The sequence below is a fragment of the Aedes aegypti genome, chromosome 3 (genome assembly GCF_002204515.2).
Source record: "Aedes aegypti strain LVP_AGWG chromosome 3, AaegL5.0 Primary Assembly, whole genome shotgun sequence".
In the NCBI taxonomy this organism is placed as follows: Eukaryota; Metazoa; Arthropoda; class Insecta; order Diptera; family Culicidae; genus Aedes; species Aedes aegypti.
In genome coordinates, this window is record NC_035109.1 from 41,821,186 (window position 1) to 41,845,659 (window position 24,474).

At 37.7% G+C, this 24,474-nt stretch overlaps 1 protein-coding gene across 2 annotated transcripts in view; it reads right to left on the reverse strand.

Moving 5' to 3' along the window:
* LOC110678020 (latrophilin-like protein LAT-2) overlaps positions 1 to 24,474 on the reverse strand; it is a 378,663-nt gene that overhangs the window by 38,359 nt on the left and 315,830 nt on the right. For both annotated transcript variants that reach the window (XM_021850387.1, XM_021850388.1), the window contains exon 8: positions 5,877 to 5,978. In XM_021850387.1, the coding sequence (XP_021706079.1) occupies positions 5,877 to 5,978 (102 nt within the window). The remainder of the gene's footprint in view (positions 1 to 5,876; positions 5,979 to 24,474) is intronic.

Genomic DNA, 24,474 nt, shown 5'->3' on the forward strand with positions numbered 1-24,474 from the left:
CCTCAGCCCGATCTAATGTCCAGCTCTCCAGAGGTCCGGCTTCGATGCATCTCCACTTTCTGCTTGGGCTTAAACGAAGCACTGCCCAGCAGAACGCGTGCAGAATAAACCGTTTCATTTCCACTACACTTTTTCTTCAAAAACTACACCAGCCGTTTCACCAGCCGAATCTTATAATTTGCCGAATCGAAAAAATTGTGACAGAACAATTTTCAACACATCCGTTCGCGCGCACTGCCTACTGCGATCTCTGTCCAAATTTTTGAATAAAAATACTGTAAAAACTTCCTTCCTGCTTTACACGTGTTTGGATCGCTTTTGAGTAAAATATTGTGGATAAGAGAAAATGGCAAACATCGACTTCGATCAGCCAAATGGACGACGGAGGAAGTGTTTGGATCCCACTTTGTGAATTGCGGCGGATTACAGAGGAGCTTCGAAAAAGAAATTTGGTGAGTTTGCTCTAATTAGCAGCGCATGATCGCAATGCGTAAATATTACATTTGTCGACCAGAACGTCTACCTTTCCATCAACATTCCACAACATCCCGTAACACCTATGAGAGGTCGTAGAGTTCTCGGCATCTTTCTTAAGTAGGTGTTCAATCAATTATCCTTTCTCATTCCCCAACTTTCGCAACGACGTGGCCAGGACAGCTCTCGACTGATGGATTGGACGTCAATCTTGCCTAAGGGTTAGAGATTAGTCCCAAATTCCTGACTTTGGTAACGGACGGGAACGAGGCAACCCTCATACAATGGTCTAGGACTGTACCACCTACGAATTTGTGCGAAAAGCTCAATGATAATGCTAAAAACACTGTAAAAACTAGTTTGTGACCAACACTGAAAAAAAATCTTGAATATTTCAAGTCGATTTAAAAATATATATATGATTTTAATGATATGTTGTCTCTCGATAAGTAATTATGTTTACTACGAACCGTCCATGCATCGTGAGATGAGCGCTTGTAAGGCGAAAAAGGTTTTCTAACAAAACTTTTTCTTGTCTGAATTGAAATTAAATAACGTATCATTTTCAAACAAAACTAAACAAGTGAAAGCTAAATTATATTCGAATTCAATAAAGCTCAATAAATGAGTAAATTTTATCTACTCAGTTTACTTTAAATTATCGTAAATTCCATGTGAAAACGATGTTATTGAAATATTTGTTTAACCTTCATCCAGCCAACATACTTTTCACATGCAAAAAACACACTAAAATGTGCATTACTTTTTGGTTTCTCGATGGATTTTGTTGAAATTTTCAGAACTTCCCGAAAAACTCTTCTAGTTTATGGTCCAGGAAACTTGGGAATATGGTCCACGTGGTTCCGGAATTATTCCGGATTGTCTTGGGGTACCAACATTGGCCACATCGTCCATTCAACGTATATCTCAAAACCCAGATGAGCTAGAAGGTTGGTGTCTTTGGCAAAGTTGTTCAGCAGACCAAGAGCTATCCGTCAGTAACAATCTTAGTTGGGAATTTATCCGCTAGGTGGCGCTAGTAACATGTTTCTTTAATCTTCTATAGCTCAAGATCCTGTAGAGCTAGAAGGTTGGTGTCTTCGGCAAAGTTGTTCGACAGACCAAGAGCTATCTGTCAGTAATAATCCTGATTGGGAATGTATCCGCTAGGTGGCGCTAGTTACAAATTTTCTTCAATCTTATATATCTCAAGATCCTGATGAGCTAGAAGGTTGGTGTCTTCGGCAAAGTTGTTCAGTAGACCAAGAGCTATCCAGCAATAACAATCTTAATTGGGAATTTATCCGCTAGGTGGCGATAGCTACAATTTTTCTCCAATCTTCTATATCTCAAGATCCTGTAGAGCTAGAAGGTTGGTGTCTTCGACAAAGTTGTTCAGCGAACCAAGAGCTATCCGTCAGTAACAATCTCAATTGGGAATCTATTCGCTAGGTGGCGCTAGTTACAAATTTTCTTCAATCTTATATATCTCAAGATCCTGTAGAGCTAAAAGGTTGGTGTATTCGGCAAAGTTGTTCAGCAGACCAAGAGCTATCCGGCAGTAACAAACCTAATTGGGAATTTGTTCGCTAGGTGGCGCCAATTACAAATTTTCGTCAATCTTTTATATTTCAAGATCCTGATGAGCTAGAAGGTTGGCGTCTTTGGCAAAGTTGTTTAGTAAACCAAGAGCTATCTGGTAGTGATTGGGAAATTATTCGCTAGCTTGCGCTAGTAACAAATTTTCTTCAATCTTTTATATCACGAGATATTAATAAGCTAGAGGGTTGCTGTCTTCGACGAAGTTGTTCAGCAGATCAAGGATTTTTGGGCATTTGCAAATCTTATTAAAAATTCACGGCTTCGTGGCCGTGCGGTTAGTGTCGTCGTGTCATGGGGAGTGGGTTCGATTCCCGCTGCAGCCATTGAAACTTTTCGTCAGGAATGTTTCTCGGCTGTACCATTGGAGCATGCTTGTCCGTTGTCTAGTGTTAAGTTACAGTCTGTGCAGCTAAATGGCTGAAGACGGTGTCCGTGTTTTTTTTTATCATCCAGGTGGGGCTAATATCAAGTTTTTTCGAACATTCTATATCTCGAGATTCGGATAAGCTAGAAGGAAGGTGTCTTCCGTAAATTTGTTCAACAGAACAAGGGCTATTTGGCAGTGCAACATCCGGTTGAGAATTCATCAACTAGGTGTTGCTAGCAATAATGCTTTAATCTCCTATGTATTGAGATCGTGAAGAGTTAGAAGGCTAGCGGTAAAAATATATGAATGGAAATTCATCTGGTAGTAAAAGTATTTCTTGAATTTTCTATGTATTGAGAAAGTTTATAAGTTCGGCAAAGTTTTTCGATTTTTCCATGGTTTAATTTTGGCAACACGGAAATACATATGCAAAACAATGGATCAGTAATCTCGATATTTCTGAGAGCCATCTTGAGGTTTACCATAATCAATTTAATTCATGGTCATTATCATGTTGATAGAAGTTTCAATTTAAACAACCGTTCTATTTTGCCATTTTCATATTTGTATATTTATCGTGTGGCAGGTACGATTATACTCTATGCCCAGAGAAGTTAAGGAAATTTCCATTACGAAAAGATCCAGGGCCTACCGGGAATCGAACCCAGATATCTTCAGCATGGCTTTGATCCACCAAAAAATCTCGTAAATAAAATATAAGGCTTTAAATGAAAAAAAGCATTTAAAACAAATTGTTGATCCAACTCATGTATTGTGGCTGTTGAGCTGCGTAAGCTACAAATCAAGCGTGAATCTCGATCGCAAAATATATGAATTTAAAATTTTCGCCACGATGTGAACAATTTTTCCGAAGACAAACTGGAGCCACAGAACATTGATCTGCTTGTTAAATTTTGATACATAAAATTGAAGATAATTTGTTACTAACGCCACCTAGCGGATAAATTCCCAATTATATTTGTTGCTGCCAGATAGCCTTTGATCTGCTGAACAACTTTGCCGAAGACTCCAACCTTCTATTTCATCAAAATTTTGAAATAAAGATGATTGAAAAAAATGTTACTAGCGTCACCTTGCGGTTAAATTCTTAACTGGTTTTGCTATTGCAGAAAGCCCTCAGTCTGCTAAACAACTTTACCGAAGACACCAACCTTCTAGCTCATCAGGATCTTGAGATATAGATGGTTGAAGAAAAAAATGTTACTAGCGCCACCTAGCGGATAAATTCCCAATTAAGATTGTAACTGCCGGATAGTTTTTGGTCTGCTGAACAACTTTGCCGTAGACACCAACCTTCTAGCTCATCAGGATCTTGAGATATAGAAGATTGAAAAAAATTGTAACTAGCGCCACGTAGCGGATAAATTCCCAATTAAGATTGTTATTGATGGATAGCTCTTGGTCTGCTAAACAACTTTGTCGAAGACACTAACCTTCTAGTTCATCAAGATCTTGAGATATAGATGATTGAAGAAAAAATGTTACTAGCGCCACCTAGCGGATAAATTCCCAATCAGGATTGTTACTGACAGATAGCTCTTGGTCTGTTGAACAACTTTGCCGAAGACACCAACCTTCTAGCTCTACAGGATCTTGAGCTATAGAAGATTGAAGAAAAAATGTTACTAGCGCCACCTAGCGGATAAATTCCCAACTAAGATTTTTATTGCCAGATAGCTCTTGGTCTGCTAAACAACTTTGCCGAAGACACCAACCTTCTAGCTCATCTGGGTTTTGAGATATACGTTGAATGGACGATGTGGCCAATTTTGGTACCCCAAGACAATCCGGAATAACTCCGGAACCACGTGGACCATATTCCCAAGTTTCCTGGACCATAAACTAGAAGAGTTTTTCGGGAAGTTCTGAAAATTTCAACAAAATCCATCGAGAAACAAACAATTTATGCACATTTTAGTATGTTTTTTGCATGTGAAAAGTATGTTGGCTGGATGAAGGTTAATCTCCAATGTTATTACATTTCTCTCAGTTCTAGAAAAAGCAATAAAGGAAAAATATTTTCGGTAAGGTCGCATATCCATTTATTTTGTATTCCCAGAGAGTGCTACCAACTCCAAATACAATGTGGCGAGAAACGCCTCATGAGCTCTCTTTATATGGAATTCTGAATAAGGCTGATACAAATATTAATTTTCTTTTATGTCCGAGACCACTTGGAAGGTACGAGGGGGGGGGGGGGATAAAAATAAATAAAGAACAAAAAAATAGAAATGAAAAAGAAAGTAATTTTTCCGATTTTTGGTTTTAAACGATAGTTGTTAAACTTTTTACAATCGTCATCTGGATCATTATTCTACCTGGTTTTTACTCTAAAAATTAAAAAATACTTTCTCCACTTCAAAATTTTTGGAAAATAAATATTTGTATCAGCCTTATTTAAAGTAAATTAGTAAGACAAAATTGAAGCTAAGTATGCTGTTCCGCTCAAGAAAAGTAAAAGTTTCTGCCCAAGAAATGGTCAAGAAATTTCCTACAGTGAGCTCCATTTGAATTGACATTTCTTTTCAACTGCATACTGCGATCAAAGAAAAATGCTTTTCTTGAGCATTTCTTGCAAGAAATTTCCCACGCATCGAGATAGGCGATTACTTTTCTGTTAAAGTGCATACTTCGCTTGACTCGTTAATTAAGGTTCATTGAATTCTGAGATTATTGTGGCATTTACTTGTTAAGTTTTATTTGAAAATGACACGCTTAATAATATTTAGGACAAGAAAAAAAAATCTTGTGTCAATTGTGTGTATTTAAATAGAACATGGTTATTTAATTTTAATCAACTTTAAATTTCAAAAAAAAAATTTTTTTTTTTCAGTGTAACCGCAAATGAGATTTTTGCAGTAACTTTAAACATTTGGCCACTCTAAAAAGATAGTCCACATCAATTTTGGAAAAACTTAGCTTGCAAAGGTCTACACATACAGACAATTTCATTGAAATTTGAGAATATGCTGCCAGCTTATACGATTTGCGAGAAATGGGCCACTAGTTACTTGAGCACCCGCTACAATTACAAGATATCATTTTCAGCTAGATATGTTTAACAGACCAACCAAGACGAGAATTTGTGAGATATAGACTTTGAACACATTCACCTCAAAGCTGTAAGTAACAAATTGTTCAACAACTTTCAGCTTCTCTTAATATACTCTAGCAGTGATTAAACTGTCTGTACAAGAGCCGAAATCAATCCATCTGATGCCCATCACTTTATTATTGTATCTCGTGAGCGCTTATAGGATTTGCAAGCAAACTTCATCAATTTGCTTCGCTCCACATAATCGATGCACATCCTCTAGCAAGAAACCATCATTCAAAGCATCGCAGTGCATAATCCATCATCTAGTGCCTAGCTTCCCATCGTCTAATACCAAGTCCCAAATGGCCAACTTACCTGGATGCCTTGTGCGATGCTGTAGATGGACCAAAGTTCGACAACATTCCAAATCGAGGCTATCGCTCCCAGAAAGACCACCGTGGACAGTACGATCAGAATCTGCAAGAAGACGGATAGAGGAGAGACCGTGGTCGTTAGTTGTAGTTTACGAGTGGGTGGCTAAATGGGTGGGAAAATCGAGCAGGGAAATGCAACTAATTGAAAACTTGTTTTATTATTTTGATATCATCGTATATGATAACGCAATTTTATTATATTCTGATCGAGTGAATAACAATCATAAGAAAACATGAGATCAAAATTTTATTAAAAAATACTGCGAGTTTTTAAAAACAAACAATTGTTCAATCTGGATTCAGAAATAACAAAATTATATTATGATATATTGTAAATCTTTGATGTTAGGTTCAGAAATAAAAAGAAGTTATCAATAACCGTTATCAATATGTTATGAAAATAAAATTGATATTTTTGTAAAAAGATTTCGAAACCATATTCTGCTCGGGAAGTGAAAGATTGAGAGATTGAGCTATTTTAATTGCATATCAGAACAACAGACCCATCTTAGAGGCAGCCAAACAGCATTCTACATATTGAATTCGAAAGCCGGGATTGGACCCGGCCGGACTCGGAAGTCGAGTGGAAGGGTTAAAAGCTGTGCAAATCTCCGGTCTGCAGTGGACATAAAGTAAAGCCCGGCGGGTGAATCAATTATTCGACTGAAGGCACAGCACATCTGGTCCCACTTGGGGCGACTTGGTGCCCTAAGGAGGGCGAGTGCGTTGCTTTCAGTAGCCGAGTTAGAAGGCTATTGAGTGGATTTTGTCGAGCGAATAAATCGTAAATTGCTTTGTGGTCGTACGGAAACTGATAGATTTTTGCCACTTCTTGGGGTGTGGGGAATTTCGCCTTGTGATATTGATGTCGTGTGATGATTGGCATTTTTAGATTTAGTCATAATTGAATACATCGTAAAGGATTAATAGTAAAGGAAAATAGAAATACAGTAATGTCCCGATTTTGTCAGCCCCATGCTAAATTTAGGGTTGACAAAATCGGGATAAAATTTTTCGACTGGTTTTAAGTTTTATTTTAACTTTAGGACTTAGTTTAATGATTTTTTTAACATAAACATTATTTTTTAACTTTCATTTTCTCTGTACCGTAATCCAAGGTAACATTGATAAGTTTGTTGGATAATTATTGAGAATTTCAAAATTCAAAAATTCGATCTTCAGATGATTGTATAGACGTGGCCAAGGTCATAATTGACTTTATTCACCCAATACTGCCAGTATAGACGTGTTTAGTCTAATTAAAATAAATATAAATTTTTGGCTGACAAAATCGGGACAAAAGGATGCTGAAATCGGGGGTAGACAAAATCGGGTCAAAAAGGGTGCTAAACTTGGGGGTAGATAAAATCGTGGGTAGACAAAATCGGGTCATTACTGTGTTCATACAGTGAGAGTAATTCACCATTCAAATTTCAAATCCAAAATCCCAAATCCAAAATCCAAAATCCAAAATCCAAAATCCAAAATCCAAAATCCAAAATCCAAAATCCAAAATCCAAAATCCAAAATCCTCTAAAATTTAGAATCTAAATAATTTAGAATCTAAATAATTTAAAATGGCTGAAAATGGCAAAATCCAAAATCCAAAATCCAAAATCCAAAATCCTCTAAAATTTAGAATCTAAATAATTTAGAATCTAAATAATTTAAAATGGCTGAAAATGGCTTAATATGGTTTAAAATGGTTCAAAATAATTTAAAATGGTTGTAGCTGAAAATGGCTTCGAATGGCTTAAAATGAATTTAACCGACTTAAAAAACTTTCAAATGGTTTGCAAAAGATTTAAATGGCTTAAAATGGCATTGAAGGGCTGAAAATGACTATAAATGGCTTAAAATCATTGAAATATAGTGATTAAATTCTTAAAACGATCTTGATATGGCTTAATTGACCTTATATGGTTTTAAATGGTTTAAAATGGCTTTTAATTGCTTAAAATGAATTTGATGCTTAAATTACTTAAATTTACTTATTCTTTGAATGACTTTAAATGGTTTGATTTGACTTCAAATTGCCTCAATTCGCTTGAAATTTCTTTCAAATGCATAAACCGGTTAATAATTATTTAAAATTACTTGGAATGGCTTTCAATGGCCTAAAATAGATTAAAATGCGCTAAAATTATGGCTTTAAATGGTTCTTAATGGCATGAAACGGCTTCAAATTACTTCAATTTAAAGTATCCTAAAATGACTTAAAACTGGCTCAAAATGGACTGAAATAAAGAGTTCGTTGTTTCTTTTGGAAACAATCGCCGAAATAATAAAAAAAACATGGTTTGAAATTTGTGTCAATCGAAGGCGTTTTGTTTGAGGTCAATATTCGAGTTAACTACAGAATGTAGAATAAACCTCTCAGACCAAATGTGCCACTATATCCGTCTTGAATCTAGTACAAATTGACTGCTGCCAATCAATGTTTGGACAGCAGCCAATTCACACCGTCATACACCCAACAAAATGAATCACTTAACGCTATTCTTATTTGCAATTCTGTCAGCACCGATCTATGAGCATGCTAAATATATTCACCAGCTTCGGTTGGCCAACGTTTCATCGATCATCACTTCGTCGACACTCTGCCAGCCTAAGCCAATTAAATCAGTGTCGGTCGATGACGACGGTTGACGTCGGCGGCGATGGCTGAATTTCCCCGAATTTTCCAATCCGGTCCGCTCAAACCGAAAGGCCGGTTGACCAAACTTCAAAACCGACACCGACACGAACACAACGTGCGATTTGTGCCAAAAATCCTTCGACGACTTGGCTGCCGGATTTTCGCTAGGATTACCAGTCACCCACTCCACCGGGCACTCTTGAATAGAGGATGGAAGGCCAAAAGTTAGACCATAGTGGACAAATCTATATATCCAGAAAACTATAAAATATGAAAAAGAATAGAATATCAAATACTACACAACATATTAGCTAATATTTTGCTGGTAAGGTTTGTATCGAAACGTATTTATAAATTGTAACGGTTTTAACATTGATTCTCTAAAAACAATTTGTTGCCCACAGGTGGAACAATAGTTCGAAACTAGTGTAGGGCAAAAGTCGGCCGAATAAAACACAAAATATCTATACTTTTCTGGAGGAATACCTTTTACCAGCCATAAAGTGATTATCATAAAAATACTAGTTTTTTGATAAACTAACTTAAATTGCTTCAAATGGCTTGGCTTTTTTAGTTGAAAGTTAGTCAAACTAAGTTAGATAAATTTATTTGCAAAATTTCTAACTTGAATACGATTCGTTAGTTTTGTTTGAAATATGAAACAAATGAAGTGCACACCAGTGTTAAAATGTACTCATCTTTTATTTTATTTAAATGGGAAAACTTTTAAATGATCAGCATTTTTTTCTGCCCGTGTACCATGACAATAGTAATTTTTTAAATTGAGCTAGGAAGCAAAAGAAGAAAACAATCAAGATTGTTGTGAAAATTTTCTAAACAAGATTTTTCATTCAAAATCAACTACAAATTGATATTTAATTTTCGATGATTGAATGATTGATTCTCAAGCTTCAAAAAGAAACATTTACCCCAATCTGCGTTACGAATGTTCATCGGGGATAACGACACCCCGAGGATGTTCATCGATGAGCGTGACACTGAGCGACACAGAGTGCGACGCCAGAACGATGATGTGAAAATTGGGTATTAGAAGCACAAGATTAATGAAATATTGATACCCGTGGCATTGATGGTTGTGCTCTGGTGGAGGAGGAGAAGGAGGATGACATTATTTGTACGAATGGTTTCTTTTTGGAGACCGAACTTGAATGGATGGACCGCATGTGTGTAGTATAACTCTGGGGCATGATGCCTGGAGTTTGTTTGTCCAAGGGCGACAAATTGAGCATGAAAAAGAAGAATGCTTACCTAATGGAAGACATCTTTCTTTAAGTTGTATTAAAGGGGAACTGACTGACTGACTAAAGTAACAGATCCGGCGACGGATAAAGGACAGTCAGAACTTTGGATAAATCTGCACGGGCTCCGGTTAATCGGCTGCTTGGGCACGTCAGGAGTTAATCATCAATATTAACCTCTTTTTCCCGAGCAGCCTAGATAGCCGCGTAGTGTCGGTAGTGGTTGTTTCAACTGGCTAAGAATTAACACTACGGACTGCCTGTTCCGGTGGTAAAAGTCCACCTCACAGGTGACCCCTAATTTATGGTGTGATGCGTACCGTGCCTAGGAATGAATGGTTAGGGGGGTCTAAATAAAACCTAACCGCTAACGGAGCCTGTGGGGTACCAGGGCGCCCTCCACAGTATTGAGTCCTTCCTGTGCTACCCGGAGCAATGGTGCAGGTGACCTTGTGTTTCTCCGAGATAATCGGCTGCCCTTCTTCAGTCTCTATCCTGAGGCTTAATAAGGGTGGGATTATGAATATGTTGACATTTAATTTAAATTATCACCTATATGGATTCGCATTATGCGTTTTACACAGTGTATTCTGTGCTCTTTCGCCTTTGGCGACTTTAAATAGATACCGATCTGGTTTTTTCGTTGCTGGTCTTTTTCGTGCTGAGATTGCAAAAAGCTTAATCCTGCCTAGTTTGGGTAGTGGCTACGGTTAGGTTAGCTCAGATCAATCTTCAGCATAAAAGAACAGCAACGACCAATCTTTGCAGACTCATGCAAAATGGTACAGCCCAAATGGCGCTAGTTCAAGAACCCTACTTTCGTAGAGCGAACATATATCTAGGTAACCTTGTGGACCCAGTTGTTGCTACTTTCAGCATACTTGAAATGGCAAACTTGCACTCCATGCCCCGCGAATTTGTGCTGGTTAATAAAGCAATCGTTGTTACACTCATTTCTGAGTTAACTACCAGAGATAAATGTGCTGTCATAATCAATGTTTCTGTTAGTGACGTCTATTGTTCGATATATTTACCACATGATGAACCATCCCCAACGGATAACTTCAAACAAGTTGTCGTACACTGCATAACAAAAAGCCTTCCGCTGATTGTGGGCAGTGATACCAATGCTCATCACATCATCTGGGGCAGCTCAAATATCAATTTGAGAGGCTCCAGTCTGATGTAATACTTAAGTAGTACAGATCTTGTGTCTTTCAATGCCATATTGGAAGCCGCACGAAACAATGGGCTACCTACAATGATTACCAATTGGATTCATCAAATGCTCAACAACCGACATCTCCTCTCAACATTGCATCAAGCAGCGATTCGAAAATTGAGTGTTTGCGGATGCCCCCAAGGGGGAGTCTTGTCATCACTTTTGTGGAATCTCGTAGCAGATCACTATTCAGGCAACTCAATAATAGCGGTTTTCCAACCTATCGATTTGCCGACGACTATCTAGCTTTTATGGTATGGTATGTGCATAAGCACCCTATTCGACCTGATGCATAGTGCTCTTCAAGTAGTCGCCAATATGGCCTTTCGGTTAACTCTAATAAAACATCTATTGTTATTTTTACGGAGAGATGAAACCGCGATGGAATTCGACCTTTACGTCCTTTTGGCACTGAGATTAATGTGACTGATCAAGTAAAGTATGTCGGAGTCATTCTAGATTCCAAACATTCTTGGACACCTCACATTGATATCAGAGTCAAAAAAGCTTGCATGGCCTTCGGTCAATGCCAGCGAACCTTTGGTAAAACTTTGGGCCTCAAACCCAAGTACATTGAATGGATTTACACAACAGTTGTTCGACCAATATTGGCATATGGGTGTCTTGTGTGGTGGCAAAAGGGCGAAGTGAGAACAATCCAATCGAAATTGGGCCATCTCTGAAGAATGTGCTTGATGGCGATGTCTGTTGCGTTCTCTACAACTCCCACAGCAGCGCTTGAGGCTCTTTTCGACGTTGTGCCACTTCGCATACATCTTAAATAAGAAGCACTTTCTTGCTCTTCCCGTTTGTACTGGATCTACTCAGAAAAATCCAGTGAATCGTAGATCTACACACACTTCGTTGTTTCCACTTTTGGTGAAATGGAACAATGGTCCTTGCTCCAAGTGATCTCACAATTGCTTGTCACTTTTCTTACAGGTAATTTACCACACAATTCCCTTCACGGGAAGAGTGGACGTCTGGCTATTTGGATAGAAGTATAAACAATATAGTATGTTACACTGATGGCTCCCTTCTTGAAGGTAGAGCTGCTGCAGGTGTATATTCTCGTGAGCTAAGGCTAAATCAATTTTACTCACTTGGTAAAAACTTCACCGTTTTTCTACGGGTATGAAACATGGATGACGCTCGAGGAGGACCTGCAAGCACTTGGAGTCTTCGAACGCCGGGTGTTTAGGACGATCTTTAGCGGTATGCAGGGAAACGGTGTGTGACGGTGAAGAATCAGGATACAATGGGCAGGGCATGTAGCAAGAATGCCGGTCAGCAACCTTGCAAAGGTGGTGCTCGCTTCGGATACGATTAGTACAAGAAGGCGTGGAGCGCAGCGAGCTAGGTAAACGGATCAAGCGCACAGCGGTTTCGCGAGCGTAGAGCAAAACCAAGGATGAAGCGGCGACGATCCGAGAATTGTGGCGTGAAATTGCTAATTCAAGGTTATCTGTTTAGATAACCTAAATAAATTAATGAATGGTAGCTAGCCAACAAACATACTGAGTTTGTCCATCGGAAAAATCGTTGATAAGTCTGGTGGGGGTGGCCGTGGCACAAGCGGCTCGAAGGTTAATTTTTAAGTTATATAAAATAAGTTTTAGTGGAGTGTACATAACTTTGTTATTTTTCAGCCTATTTTGAAACTTTTAGCATCGTTTTCTCCAAATTGTTCCTCATTTTACTAGAAATTTCATCTATATTTAACCATAACTTCATGAATACTCTACCGATTTCAAATCTTTTTGCATGCTTTTGAAGCTTACTTTATTGTTTTCAAACTGTTCATACAATACTTTTCACTAAAAAAATGTTTTGACCAAGTTATTCAACAAATACTGCACAAAAACATGAGTTTTCAACGAAAAACGTCAGGTTTTTCCCAATTTTTGCCAGTTAAATATTATCTGAGCGGTTCCATTTGAGTTCGAATGTCGGTTTAATTTGTATTTTTTTATTTGGCTGAAATTTGGCATATGCTTTATTTATACCCAAAAATGTCTATTTGCATCATCGGTTCGCCATTTTTATCCTAGCGTTACTTTTGAGAAGGGGCTAAGAAAAAAAGCCTTAACAATTTTCAAAAAATAAAAACTCAGAAACTATTTGTCTGATCGGTTTTGTGTTCCGCAAAGTTTTAGGTTATTGTTGGAACTATCTGGAAAAAATATACACAGTAAAAAAAATTAATTTTTTTTTATTTCGAAAATAAAGCTTAAAAATCCATTTTCACAAAAATCGTTCTCTTGAATTTTTTTTTATATATTAAAGTAGACAAAAAATGGAGTCTTTTGCACAGTGGGTCAAGATGGAGGAATCATGGACAAAAAAGTTATGATTTTTAAAAAATAGGTGATTTTTGAAAATGGTCATAATAAACTTTTTAAATATTTTTCAACTCGATTTTATGAAAGTACGCAAAATTTACAACATAAAAGGCTAACTTTTACCGTTTTAAAGATACAGCGATTTTTATACAAAATTATGATATAATTTTCAATTTTCGGTCATTATAATATAACTTAGAAACGGTTTGTCCTATCAGTTTGGTGTCTTGCGCAAAGTTTTAGGTTTTTGTTGGGACTATCTGGAAAAAATATACACTGTAAAAAAATGTTGTAATTTTTTATATATCGAAAATACAGCTTTTGCGTACTTTCATAAAATCGGGTCGAAAAGCATTCAAAAAGTTTATTTAGACCATTTTGAAAAATCAACCTTTTTTTAAAAAATCATAACTTTTTTGTCCATGATTTCTCCATCTTGACCCACTGTGCAAAAGACTTCATTTTTTGTCTACTTTAACATATATAAAAAAAAAATCAAAAATACGATTTTTGAGAAAATTGATTTTTAAGCTTTATTTTCGATATATAAAATATTACAACATTTTTTTACAGTGTATATTTTTCCAGATAGTCCCAACAATAACCTAAAACTTTGCGGAAGGCACTAAACTGATCGGACAAACCGTATCTAAGTTATAATTTTTTGAAAATTATGACGGATTTTTTTTTCTTAGGCCCTTCTCAAAAGTAAGGCTAGAGTCAAAATGGCGAGCCGATGATGCAAAAAGGCATTTTTGGGCATAAAGAAAGCATGTGCAAAATTTCATCCAAATCAAAAAATATAAAAATGAAATTTGGGAAAAAAGTCGTCATTTTCTGTGGAGCCGCTCATCTCTAAAATTGAAACTGGTGTTTCTCATATTTAAAACCTCTGAAAAGGACTTTACAACAGTTTTTCAAAAATTTTGAAATCAAAATATTTGTGCACATGTTAAAAAAAAACACTATTTAACTTGAGAATGCTTTATAACAAAAGTTTTATAGAAAAAAAAAATCAATTTACAGCGAAAAAAAAACTGAAATAATCCAAAGAAATTTGAATGTTTTGTTTTTAAAACCATGTTTTTGAGTAGTTTTTGTTAAAAAAAACTAATTCAAAATCATTTTTAAGAAAAATGTGTTGTTTGAACAGTTCGAAAACAACTGAATTTGCTTCAAGAACATGGAAATTTGGAATCCGTTGAGTATTTATTAAGTTATGGTCAGACAAAAATGATTTTTTAAGCAAATTGAGGAAAAATTTGGAAAAAAAACTAACTTTAACTTAGGCTAGTTTCGAATTTAGACAAAATGGATGTTCTACAAAGTCTTTATAAATTTAATCTTGAAGATAATGACGCTAATAGTTTCAAAATTGATTGGAAAATTACGAAGTTATGGGGACTTCACTGGAAGCCATTTTTCATAACATCACCGTCTTGCGCCACCTCTAAATATTAATATTATTAGCTCAAACTTTTGGTTTTGTGAACTTTTGAAAAATAAGCCGCACCCTACTGTGGAAGTGCTTATTGAACACTATGGGGCCTATTTTGTAAATCGAGCAGATTCATGTGACTCATCAGTATTTATTGTCGATCAAAGCAAGCTTGCATATTTCAGGTGTCACCCGTCGACTCCCATAGTAATTCAATCACATAGTCGAAAAACTCGAGTGACAGAGCTGAGTCGAGCGAATTTTTCGGTCGACAGAGTAGAAGCATTAACCTAAGAACGCTAATGTCGCTGCTGTTCGTGTTACCAACATCTAGTTTGCTGCGATGTGACAGCTTGAGCACCGGGTCTCAAAGTGTCAAAGGCCAAAACAAATCATCCTCTATTGCGCGGGATCCATCAATTAATGAAAAATAACAATTAAAAGTAATAATAAGTTAAATCAGTTTTGTGACAACAGCGCCACTAGCGTTCTACTACTAATACTTCTATTGTCGACAGTGACTCCAATCAAGTCATTTTGATCGACTCGACCTATAAAATAGACCCCTAAGTTGAGAAGCAAATTCTGTTCTAGTGAGGGCATAATGACAAGAAGAATAAGAAGAAGAATTGTTATAACACTGTACTTATCGTGCTGCTGAACGTAACAGACAGTCGAGAATATCCAAATATATCGTTCTTTTGCTTATTGTTCTTTATAGTTATGCGGGGAAAAGTAGCACAATCAAGTTTTACATTATAAACCAAAACATTGGCATCCTTGGCAAACCCCTTCCAAAATTTCAAAATTATCTCACTCAAAACTAGACGTCATCTTCGTAATGATAGAGCTTATTAAACTTCAGATCAAACAAGGCTCATTTTGTACACCCATTCTACTAAGCGTCGGACAACAGTCGCCCACATAAATTTTCCTAAAGGACGCAAATAATAGGTCCAACAACTTCATCGCAACGAAATGACGCATTCCGTTTCCGAAGGTTGTGCTGCTGTGAAGCGGCCGGCGGTCTCGGTCCCAAAAGTTTTCAATAATTCGAGGCCTGGTTGTCAGTCGACAGTTGCACAGTGGCGGGCCTCCATACCAAATTCGGGCAAAACCTCAAAAATTGTCCGAAATGGCAGATTATTTGATAACGTGCACCCCCGCTAATTTGAACGGTACCTCATGCAAACCATCGATATGCAGATTAGTGGGGATCATGTGGTCAAACTAACGGGAGTACCCGTTAGCTCATTTTGGTATGATGACTCATTTGTGGCGTTATCTTCTACATATCATATTATTTGAAACGTAAAAAACATTCTAATTCCAAAATTTTGAGATAAAATTGTTAAAGTTTTTCCCAGCTTTCCGTCACTGTGACTCGTACCGGCAACCAACTTAAGCAAATGATGACTAACTACTGCTTTAGGGTTTCGCCTTTTCGACCGTCGTCGTCGGTGTAGAACATGACCTACACTGCCCAACCAACCCTCGAAGGCGCCATATTTCAGCCACATATTAAGTGCTAGTGTTGCACAATATAAACTTTTGGCCTGGAACCGGAATAGGCGGCAAAGTTTCCTCAGAGTTGTACGGGCGTTGCAAGTGGCGAAATAGAAAAAGGAAACGGCAAAGTTTCCCATTTTGGCGGACTTCCTCGGTTGTGTGGAGTCTAGTGGAAAGAACTTTTATTCACCGCGAAGAACCGAATGGTGAACATTGTCTTCGAACGGGGTGTGAATAATTTACGGCTAAACTTGGTCTCGGAAGGCAAAAGTTCAACGGTGGTGAAAAAGGGCATGAACTGAATTGAGAAGTTTATCTGGAGAAAGTGGGACACAGGATGCTGTTAAAGTAAGTATGGTCATTTCCATTGAAATTATGGTGCAACTTTATATGATTTGTCTGTCAACCATGAAAGCAAAATCGAGGAACAAGTATTCCATTTGTAGGAAGCTACATCAAGTCTTCGCACGATAGATTCTCTTCATCCTATAGGATAGGAAGTGAGAGCTACTGCTTCTAGATTTTAATGTATGGTTTGCTGTCCTGTTTTCTCACGTATCTACTATTATTGGTCCCAAAACTGACCACTTTTAGCTAGGAATTTATTCTATCCTATCATTTACGCTATATCCTTATATCGCTATATATTGTGGGCTTCGTGGCCGTGCGGTTAGTGTTACCAAGCATTTAGCCGCATCGAGTCAAGGGGTGTGGGTTCGGATTAATCGTCCACTGAAAGCATAAACGTGTTGGTGTTTTTTTTTTAATATCCAATTTCAAGATCCAATTGAAACCCCCCCTGGAAGAAGTCTTGACTTTGTATGATCTGTGTATGATCTGGTACGTCATATATTTTTATCTGGATCTACCAAATTGTTGTAAACTGAACCCTCAAATATATGGAATACTCCAGATAAGTCTGATGTATTTAGCAAAACACATGTGGAAAACCTCGCTACTCGTGCACAGCATCAGCGCAGTACATTTACATCATAACAATAATAACACAAATAACCTTCTAATGGTTTTCAAAGTATATGCGACTATGCGACAATATTGCTAATGTACTAGACTAACTATTATAAAACTAGTGGGCCCGGCAAACTTCGTCTTGCCATCAAGTAGGCTGTTGAAAAACGCAATGGATCGTCCCATACAAAATGACAGATCCGTTCACGCTCGTTTTTCCAACTTTCCCGGTGAATATCGTGGGATTTTTATACACACAAACACGTCGGAACACTTGACGAACAAAACGGAAAAATAATCATTCAAATCGATTGACCCGTTCGGAAGCCATTTCGTGACATACAAACACCACTCCATTTTTATTTATATAGATAGCTCAATATTATTTTTGAATGAAGAATAATTCCTCGCACTCCTGCAGTTTCTAGGTAGTTTATTCCAAGCACTAATTGCTCGGTGCCGAAACGAAAGTTTTAAATTGCCAGAGGCACTTCTGGGTACAACTAATAATGGTGTTCTTGGTGATCTGGTATACGAGAAGAAATTTTCAAGGTATGATGGAGGATTATTTAAAATTTTGAAAGTTTGTGTACAAACCCTTAAACTTAGATGATTGTTGAAACTACGACCAAGCAGTAGATTGACATATCTAGAGATGTGATCGAATTTTCGAAGATTAAAAACATATCGCGTGATAGTGTTGATTGAGTTTACGAAAGTTGTTGTTAGAAACTAGAGAAAACAGTATGTCCCCATAATCAAACAGGGGTACAATAAGAGCACGTGCTAGTTGAAATCGAGTATGTTGAGGAGTACATTTTCTGAGAGCAACGAGTGAATAGAGAGCTCTATACACTTTACAACAAACAGCGTTGACTTGATCGTTCCAAGTCAATTTGCAGTCCATGAGTTTTTCTAAGTTTTTAACAACATCAGAGTATTCAATGAAATCATTATCTACTTTTACTTTTGGAGGATTTATTACTTTCATACGTTTGTTGCTAAAGATGATCGTTTGAGTTTTTTTCGCATTCAGTATTAATCCCAGTTATCAGCCAGCGCTCGATCCGATTGGTCGCCTTTCGCGCTACCGAGCAAGCATTTTGTTTCGATTTTAGCTGTGAAGTGCTATTGTTAACTTGCTTAACAATGAGTGCTGTGCGAAAAAATACATTGGTCATAGACTTAAGTGTTCTTCCCGTTCGACCAAGTGCGGGGATCATAAAACAGTTTCTTGACGAGAAGCTTAAGCTCGATATGGCTTCTGTCAAGAATCTTCAGCTACAAACCATCCGGAACTGTGCTCTCATCGAGATGTGTAGTTTGGAAGCAGCTGAACGTATTGCTGCTGCTCATCATCTCAAGCATTCCATAGCAGCCGAGAAGAAGAATTTCAATATTCCGGTCTATATGGAAGACTGCTCAACCAACGTACGCATCCACGATCTCCCGCCAGGTATCCCAAACTCGGTTGTTGCCGACCACTTGAAAGAGTACGGAAAAGTTAAATCTGTGGCACGTGAACTATGGAAAAAGTTCTTCCCCGGTATACCTAACGGCGTTCGCATGGTGCGAATCGAGCTGGTAAAGCATATACCATCATACATTCGTATAACAGAACAGATCTGTACTGTGACGTACCGATCGCAAATTGCTACATGCCGCCAGTGCCAGCGTAAAGCACACCCCAGAAAAAAGTGCTCTGAAATTTCAACCGACAACAAAGACAATGAAGTCAATCTTCAACAGCCACCGATAGTGCACAGTGAGGCTGACAACTCGTTACCTATGGATGTAGCTGTTGAAATGGATGCAATAGAGAAGCAGAACAAACGCCCCGTAAGTAGTAGGATCGAACCAGCAACGAAATCGCCACCTAGGAAAATACAAGCAATGGATGGGAACGAAAAAATCGCTCCATCGGCAAGGCAGCAGGCGAAAGCAGCGAAGCCGATTGAAAAACAGAGCAGTGACGACCAAAAGAAATCAAAACCGAGCGTGAACAATGATTCTGACTCCGGCCCAGACCCAGCTGACGACGACATCGAAGGTTGGATTGTGAAATCTAAAAAACGATCAATAAGACACGACAAACGGATTGCAGAGCTATTATCTAATCACAAGTAATGAGATAAAATTGTATACAGAAAATAGTTGATAAGTTTTTTTCATGCGACATGAATGCACCAACTCGGTGTAAAATGTCGTTAATAAAAAAAAAAGTAATAATCCATTATGCACACACCAGTTCAAGATGTTTTGAATATCATTGTTTATTTTTTGGACACTATCATTTAAATTATTTATAGATTCAGAAATATATAGTTGGCAATCATCAGCATAAAGATGAAACTTACAGAAGGACAAAACAAGAGGTAAATCATTAATGTACATAGAGAACAGAAGAGGCCCAAGTATCGATCCCTGGGGTACACCACAAGGAACCGATATTTTGTCCGACATCGTGTTGTTAAAATCAACATATTGGCTTCGTCCTGATAAATAAGAATAAATTAAATTTTCTGATAATGAATCCATTTTAAATCTAAACTTTAATTTATTGCAGATGATGGCTAATTGTATCAAATGCCTTACTGAAATCTAAAAGGGCCATAACAGTTATCATCTTTTTATCTAGCGCTTTTCTCACATCATTCTCAACCTTGATCAGGGCTGTAATTGTGCTGCAAGATTTTCGGTATCCTGATTGAAGGGGAGATAGTAATTTGTTAGAAACTAAGTATTCATTAAGTTGCTTAGAGACTATAGGCTCAAATATCTTTGGAAGCGCACACAAAATGCTAATAGGACGATATTCACTTCCAACAGTCGGATTATCAGTTTTGCCAATAGGTACAACTTTTGCTACTTTCCAAATCTCAGGGAACTCAGAGGTTGTTATGCAACACTTGATAATATCAGTGATGTACGGTAAAGTTACCGAAAACGACATTTTCAAAACATTCAGAGGAATGAGATCATTGCCAACAGAGTCACACGACGCTAATGTGAATTCAGTGAGAATTTCATTACTTGTTATTCCGCGAAATGAAAATCTTGATTGACCATCGATAAAAGTTTCTGGAACAAAATGTGAAATGAAATAAGTACTAAGCGATGCAGCAGTGACATCACCGCCACCCGCTTTAGTATTGACTTGTTTAAGGCCTAAACGTTTAATATTGTTCCATAACTGTTTTGCAGGTAAATCAATGTTCAGTTTTGATGTAAAATATTTATGTTTCTTTCGTTTGATTTCTCTATTGGCTAAATTACGTAGACATTTGAAGTTATTCCATTTTCCACGATTACTTTTATCACGTTTCCAGCATTCATATGCTTCACTGCGATTTTTAAAAGCTCTACGGACATGATTGTCGATCCAAGGGCTAACGGGATCTCTTGCCGTTTTTTTCTTGAGAGGAGCGTGCTTATCAAGAACAGAAAAAATAATTTCGTTAAAAGAATTAAGTTTCTCATTCACATTTGAACAGTAGTATAATCTGTCGAAACTGCAATCACGTAAATCAGATAGAAAAGTCTCATTATTTGTTTTATGATAATCTCTAGCCCAGTACACTTCAGGCTTTGACTTTGAAATTTTAAATCTATAGTCTACACAGATAAAATCATGGTCACTAATACCACCCAGAGACGATTGATAAGCATTGCATATATTACCAGTACAGTTACCCATTAGTAAATCAATAACTGATGGTTGACAACCAGATTTATGATAAGTTGGCCAAGTATCAATTAATTTTAGAGATAGGGAACTCAATTGATCAATTAGTCTACGAGTTTGTGGAGAATTATAGTTCAAAATGTTGATATTGAAGTCACCCATCACTAATATATTTGGCTCAGTGGAAGAAATTTCAGAAACAATATTAAATATATCATCCAACTTGGATATGTTAACATCGGGAGGTTTGTAGACAACACCATACATTAAATTAGCGAGATTCAGTTTAATAAACAGATAGTCGACGTCACTGTCTTTTCCAGATTTGCGTAAAATAGAGAATTTGGTATTTGATTTCAAATAAAAGGCTACTCCTCCACCACGTGATTTCTTACTGTTGCAGCGATCAGATCTTACTATTTTGTACCCATTCAGTTTGACTGATTTGTTTGTTATGGATGGTTTCAGCCAAGATTCTACAATTGATAAAATGTTAATTTCAAATTTTTCTAGAAACGTTCGATAATTGTCAATATTATTTGACAGACTTCTGGCATTATGAACACCAATTTTTAAAAAAATCCGAGAAAATTTCTCAAGGAAAGTTTTAGTTTGTAAATAGTTAAAGTAATGCATATTAATGTTTTTCTCGTAAATAACTTCCTTAGTTTGTGCAGGATGTGGGAGGACGCTATTCAGTGTAAAATTAGAATTCAAAGGTACATTAGCATTAAAGTCACTTACGTGTATTACATCGACAACATTTGATTTGATCGCATCTCGTTTTTTGACTAAAATTCGCGTATTTCTGGCCAATAAAAACTATCACCAACTAAAGAAACAAAATCTTCTGAAACACTAATTTTAAATGATATGAAAGACAATTCGTTAATGTTCTTATTACGCGGAACAAGTTTAACGCATTTCACAATGGACTCGTTTGTGTTAATGGTTTCCCGTAGATATTCAATGATTTAAGTTGTTCCTCAGTAGATTCACGATTCCGAGTTTGACGATGTTTGCTGACAACTTTCAAACGGCAGTTCGTTTGCGGTACACCGTTAGGAACCGAAGCATGGGACGTTGGATGACTATCCCCAGCAGGAAGTGTGGTTCGCATGATAGGGAATGCAGGAATAGTATCGGTTGGGGCACCAGTAGTTTTGGTAGGGTTTAAGGTAGCATTGATGTAGGCGGTGGCAGAGGTGGCGGTGGTTGGTGGCATAACGTTGGCAATGGTAGTGGTAGTTGAGATGGCGTTAGCTGTGGTAGCAGGAGAGACAGAGGTGACGGCGGTAGTGGCGAAGATGTTGGCGGTGGTAACAGGAGAGGCAGAGTTGGTAACGTTCGCAGTCGGCTTGGAAACGACAGATGCATACGTTTTAGGACGAACACCTCTTGGTTCAACAGGAGCATTTGACACTGAATCATCCAACATAGCACTTTGATCTTCCTCAGGAAATACTATTGTGTTGTTGGCAGCATTAGAGTGCAGGGATGAGTCGAGGTTCAGACGATTAATACTGTTGTAAAAGTCAGTATGATCGTGAACAGTTGTACCAGAGAAGAAACGATGTACCCTTGTTGAAACGTCCGAGTCTCGTCGCGCTGATGTTGTCAATGAAAGTACACTATTGAGTGTTTTCAGATTTTCGCCAAATTGTCCAATTCTCAAGTCCATCAAATCCACGCGCAGTAGAAGGTCTCGCATGGTCTTGATAATGAGCGCTTCACGATCCAAGCTTTGAAATTCGTCGCATTAAGGCCAACGCATCCGGGATGGAAAACGCTTCCGCATAACCCACTGCACAAAACGCTCCTATCCGATCGCACAAGATTACTACCGCAAGCCTTACATGCATCCATGATTCAAAAAAGTATGCCCCACCCTAAGTAAAGTCCACACGGGATTTGAATTTCACAGCCAAAAGAAGAAACAAGAGTAGTATTGCTACGATGATATAAGTACATACACTATTAAGCAGTGCCAAGCAATGTGTTGCTTTCCCGAAATCAGCTGTTATTGTTCCACTGTATAGTACTGTTCGCTAAAGCCGGTGTCGAACCAGATCATGCACATCAATTGATGTTTCGGCTTTTGAGACCACCGAACGCACCAAGACACGCTCCTCTATCCAACACAACAGCACCGCTTGTATGAAGCGTGCAAATGCACAAGCAGAACAAATTTAGCAATATCAGTACTAGTCAACTGTGATTGCAGATACGAGCGTCGTGAATGTACAATTAAATCACCTCAGCGCCACTAACACAAGTTGTTCAATTTTCGGTACTTTTCAGCGGTTCCAGAGTGGCTACCCAGAATGAAAACACAATCTTTGAAGCACTTTTACACTAAGGAATTGATAACATTTGTTTGACTTTCAGTTGCTTTTTGATAGGCGAGCCTAATACTTTGGCAAATTCCAAAAACAAAATGTTTCAGGCGGTCCGGCAACAGACGAAATATCGATAATTAGTTCGGAGATATCAGAAGCGTGATTATAACTGAGTTGATTGTGTTGGTGTTGGTTCTCAAAAGTTATTGAATAACACAAGCAAGGATTCATGCAATATTATTTTTTGTTTTGAAAATGTCTATTTTACCAATATGTCAAATAATAACCATTGAAATTTCTATCGAATTTCCAACATAATATCCACAAACACTAAGCTAGATATCGTACAAAAAACCGAAAGATTACACTGCGGAATAAGTCTCAAGTACAAAAGGAACACTATTTACTTAATTTTGGGTCCATTTGTCGTTTTCTAAAATGTCATAGCACGTCCGGTTTTCAAGTAGCAACTACGAAGTGTAATCACAGTCATGTATGCTCGTGCTCATTAGTGTGGGGCAAAATTCAGATTCTCGCTCCAGTGCAGTTTTTTAACTCCATTTGGGTCTCATAACAACTGTGCAAAATTTCAGCTCGATCGGTAAAACTATTGTTGAGCGCCAGCGCTTCAAAATTTATATGGGACTTACTATGGGAAAACTTTCTTTTACAAAAAATCGCCATTGGCCTATATGAAATCTTGAAGGGAATGGCAGGGAAACTCCAAATAATAGGTACAGTTTAACAGAAACGACAAGCTTAGGTTTATTAGGTATTAAATGAACGGAGTTTGATTATGGAATAAACCAGTTTGTTAATTTTCACCAACTGGTTGTTGCTAGGGGATCCTAACAACTCAATAGAGGGAGGCGACGTCCAATTCCCTACTACGCCAACATAATCACTAGAGTAGGGGGCCTTCCTTAGCCGAGTGGTTAGAGTCCGCGGCTACAAACAAAGCCATGCTGAAAGTGTCTGAGTTCGATTCCCGGTTGGACCAGGATCTTTTCGTAATGGAAATTTCCTTGACTTCCCTGGGCATAGAGTATCATCGTACCTGCCACACGATATACCAATGCGAAAATGGCAACTTTGGCAAAGAAAGCTCTCAGTTAATAACTTTGGAAGTGCTCATAAG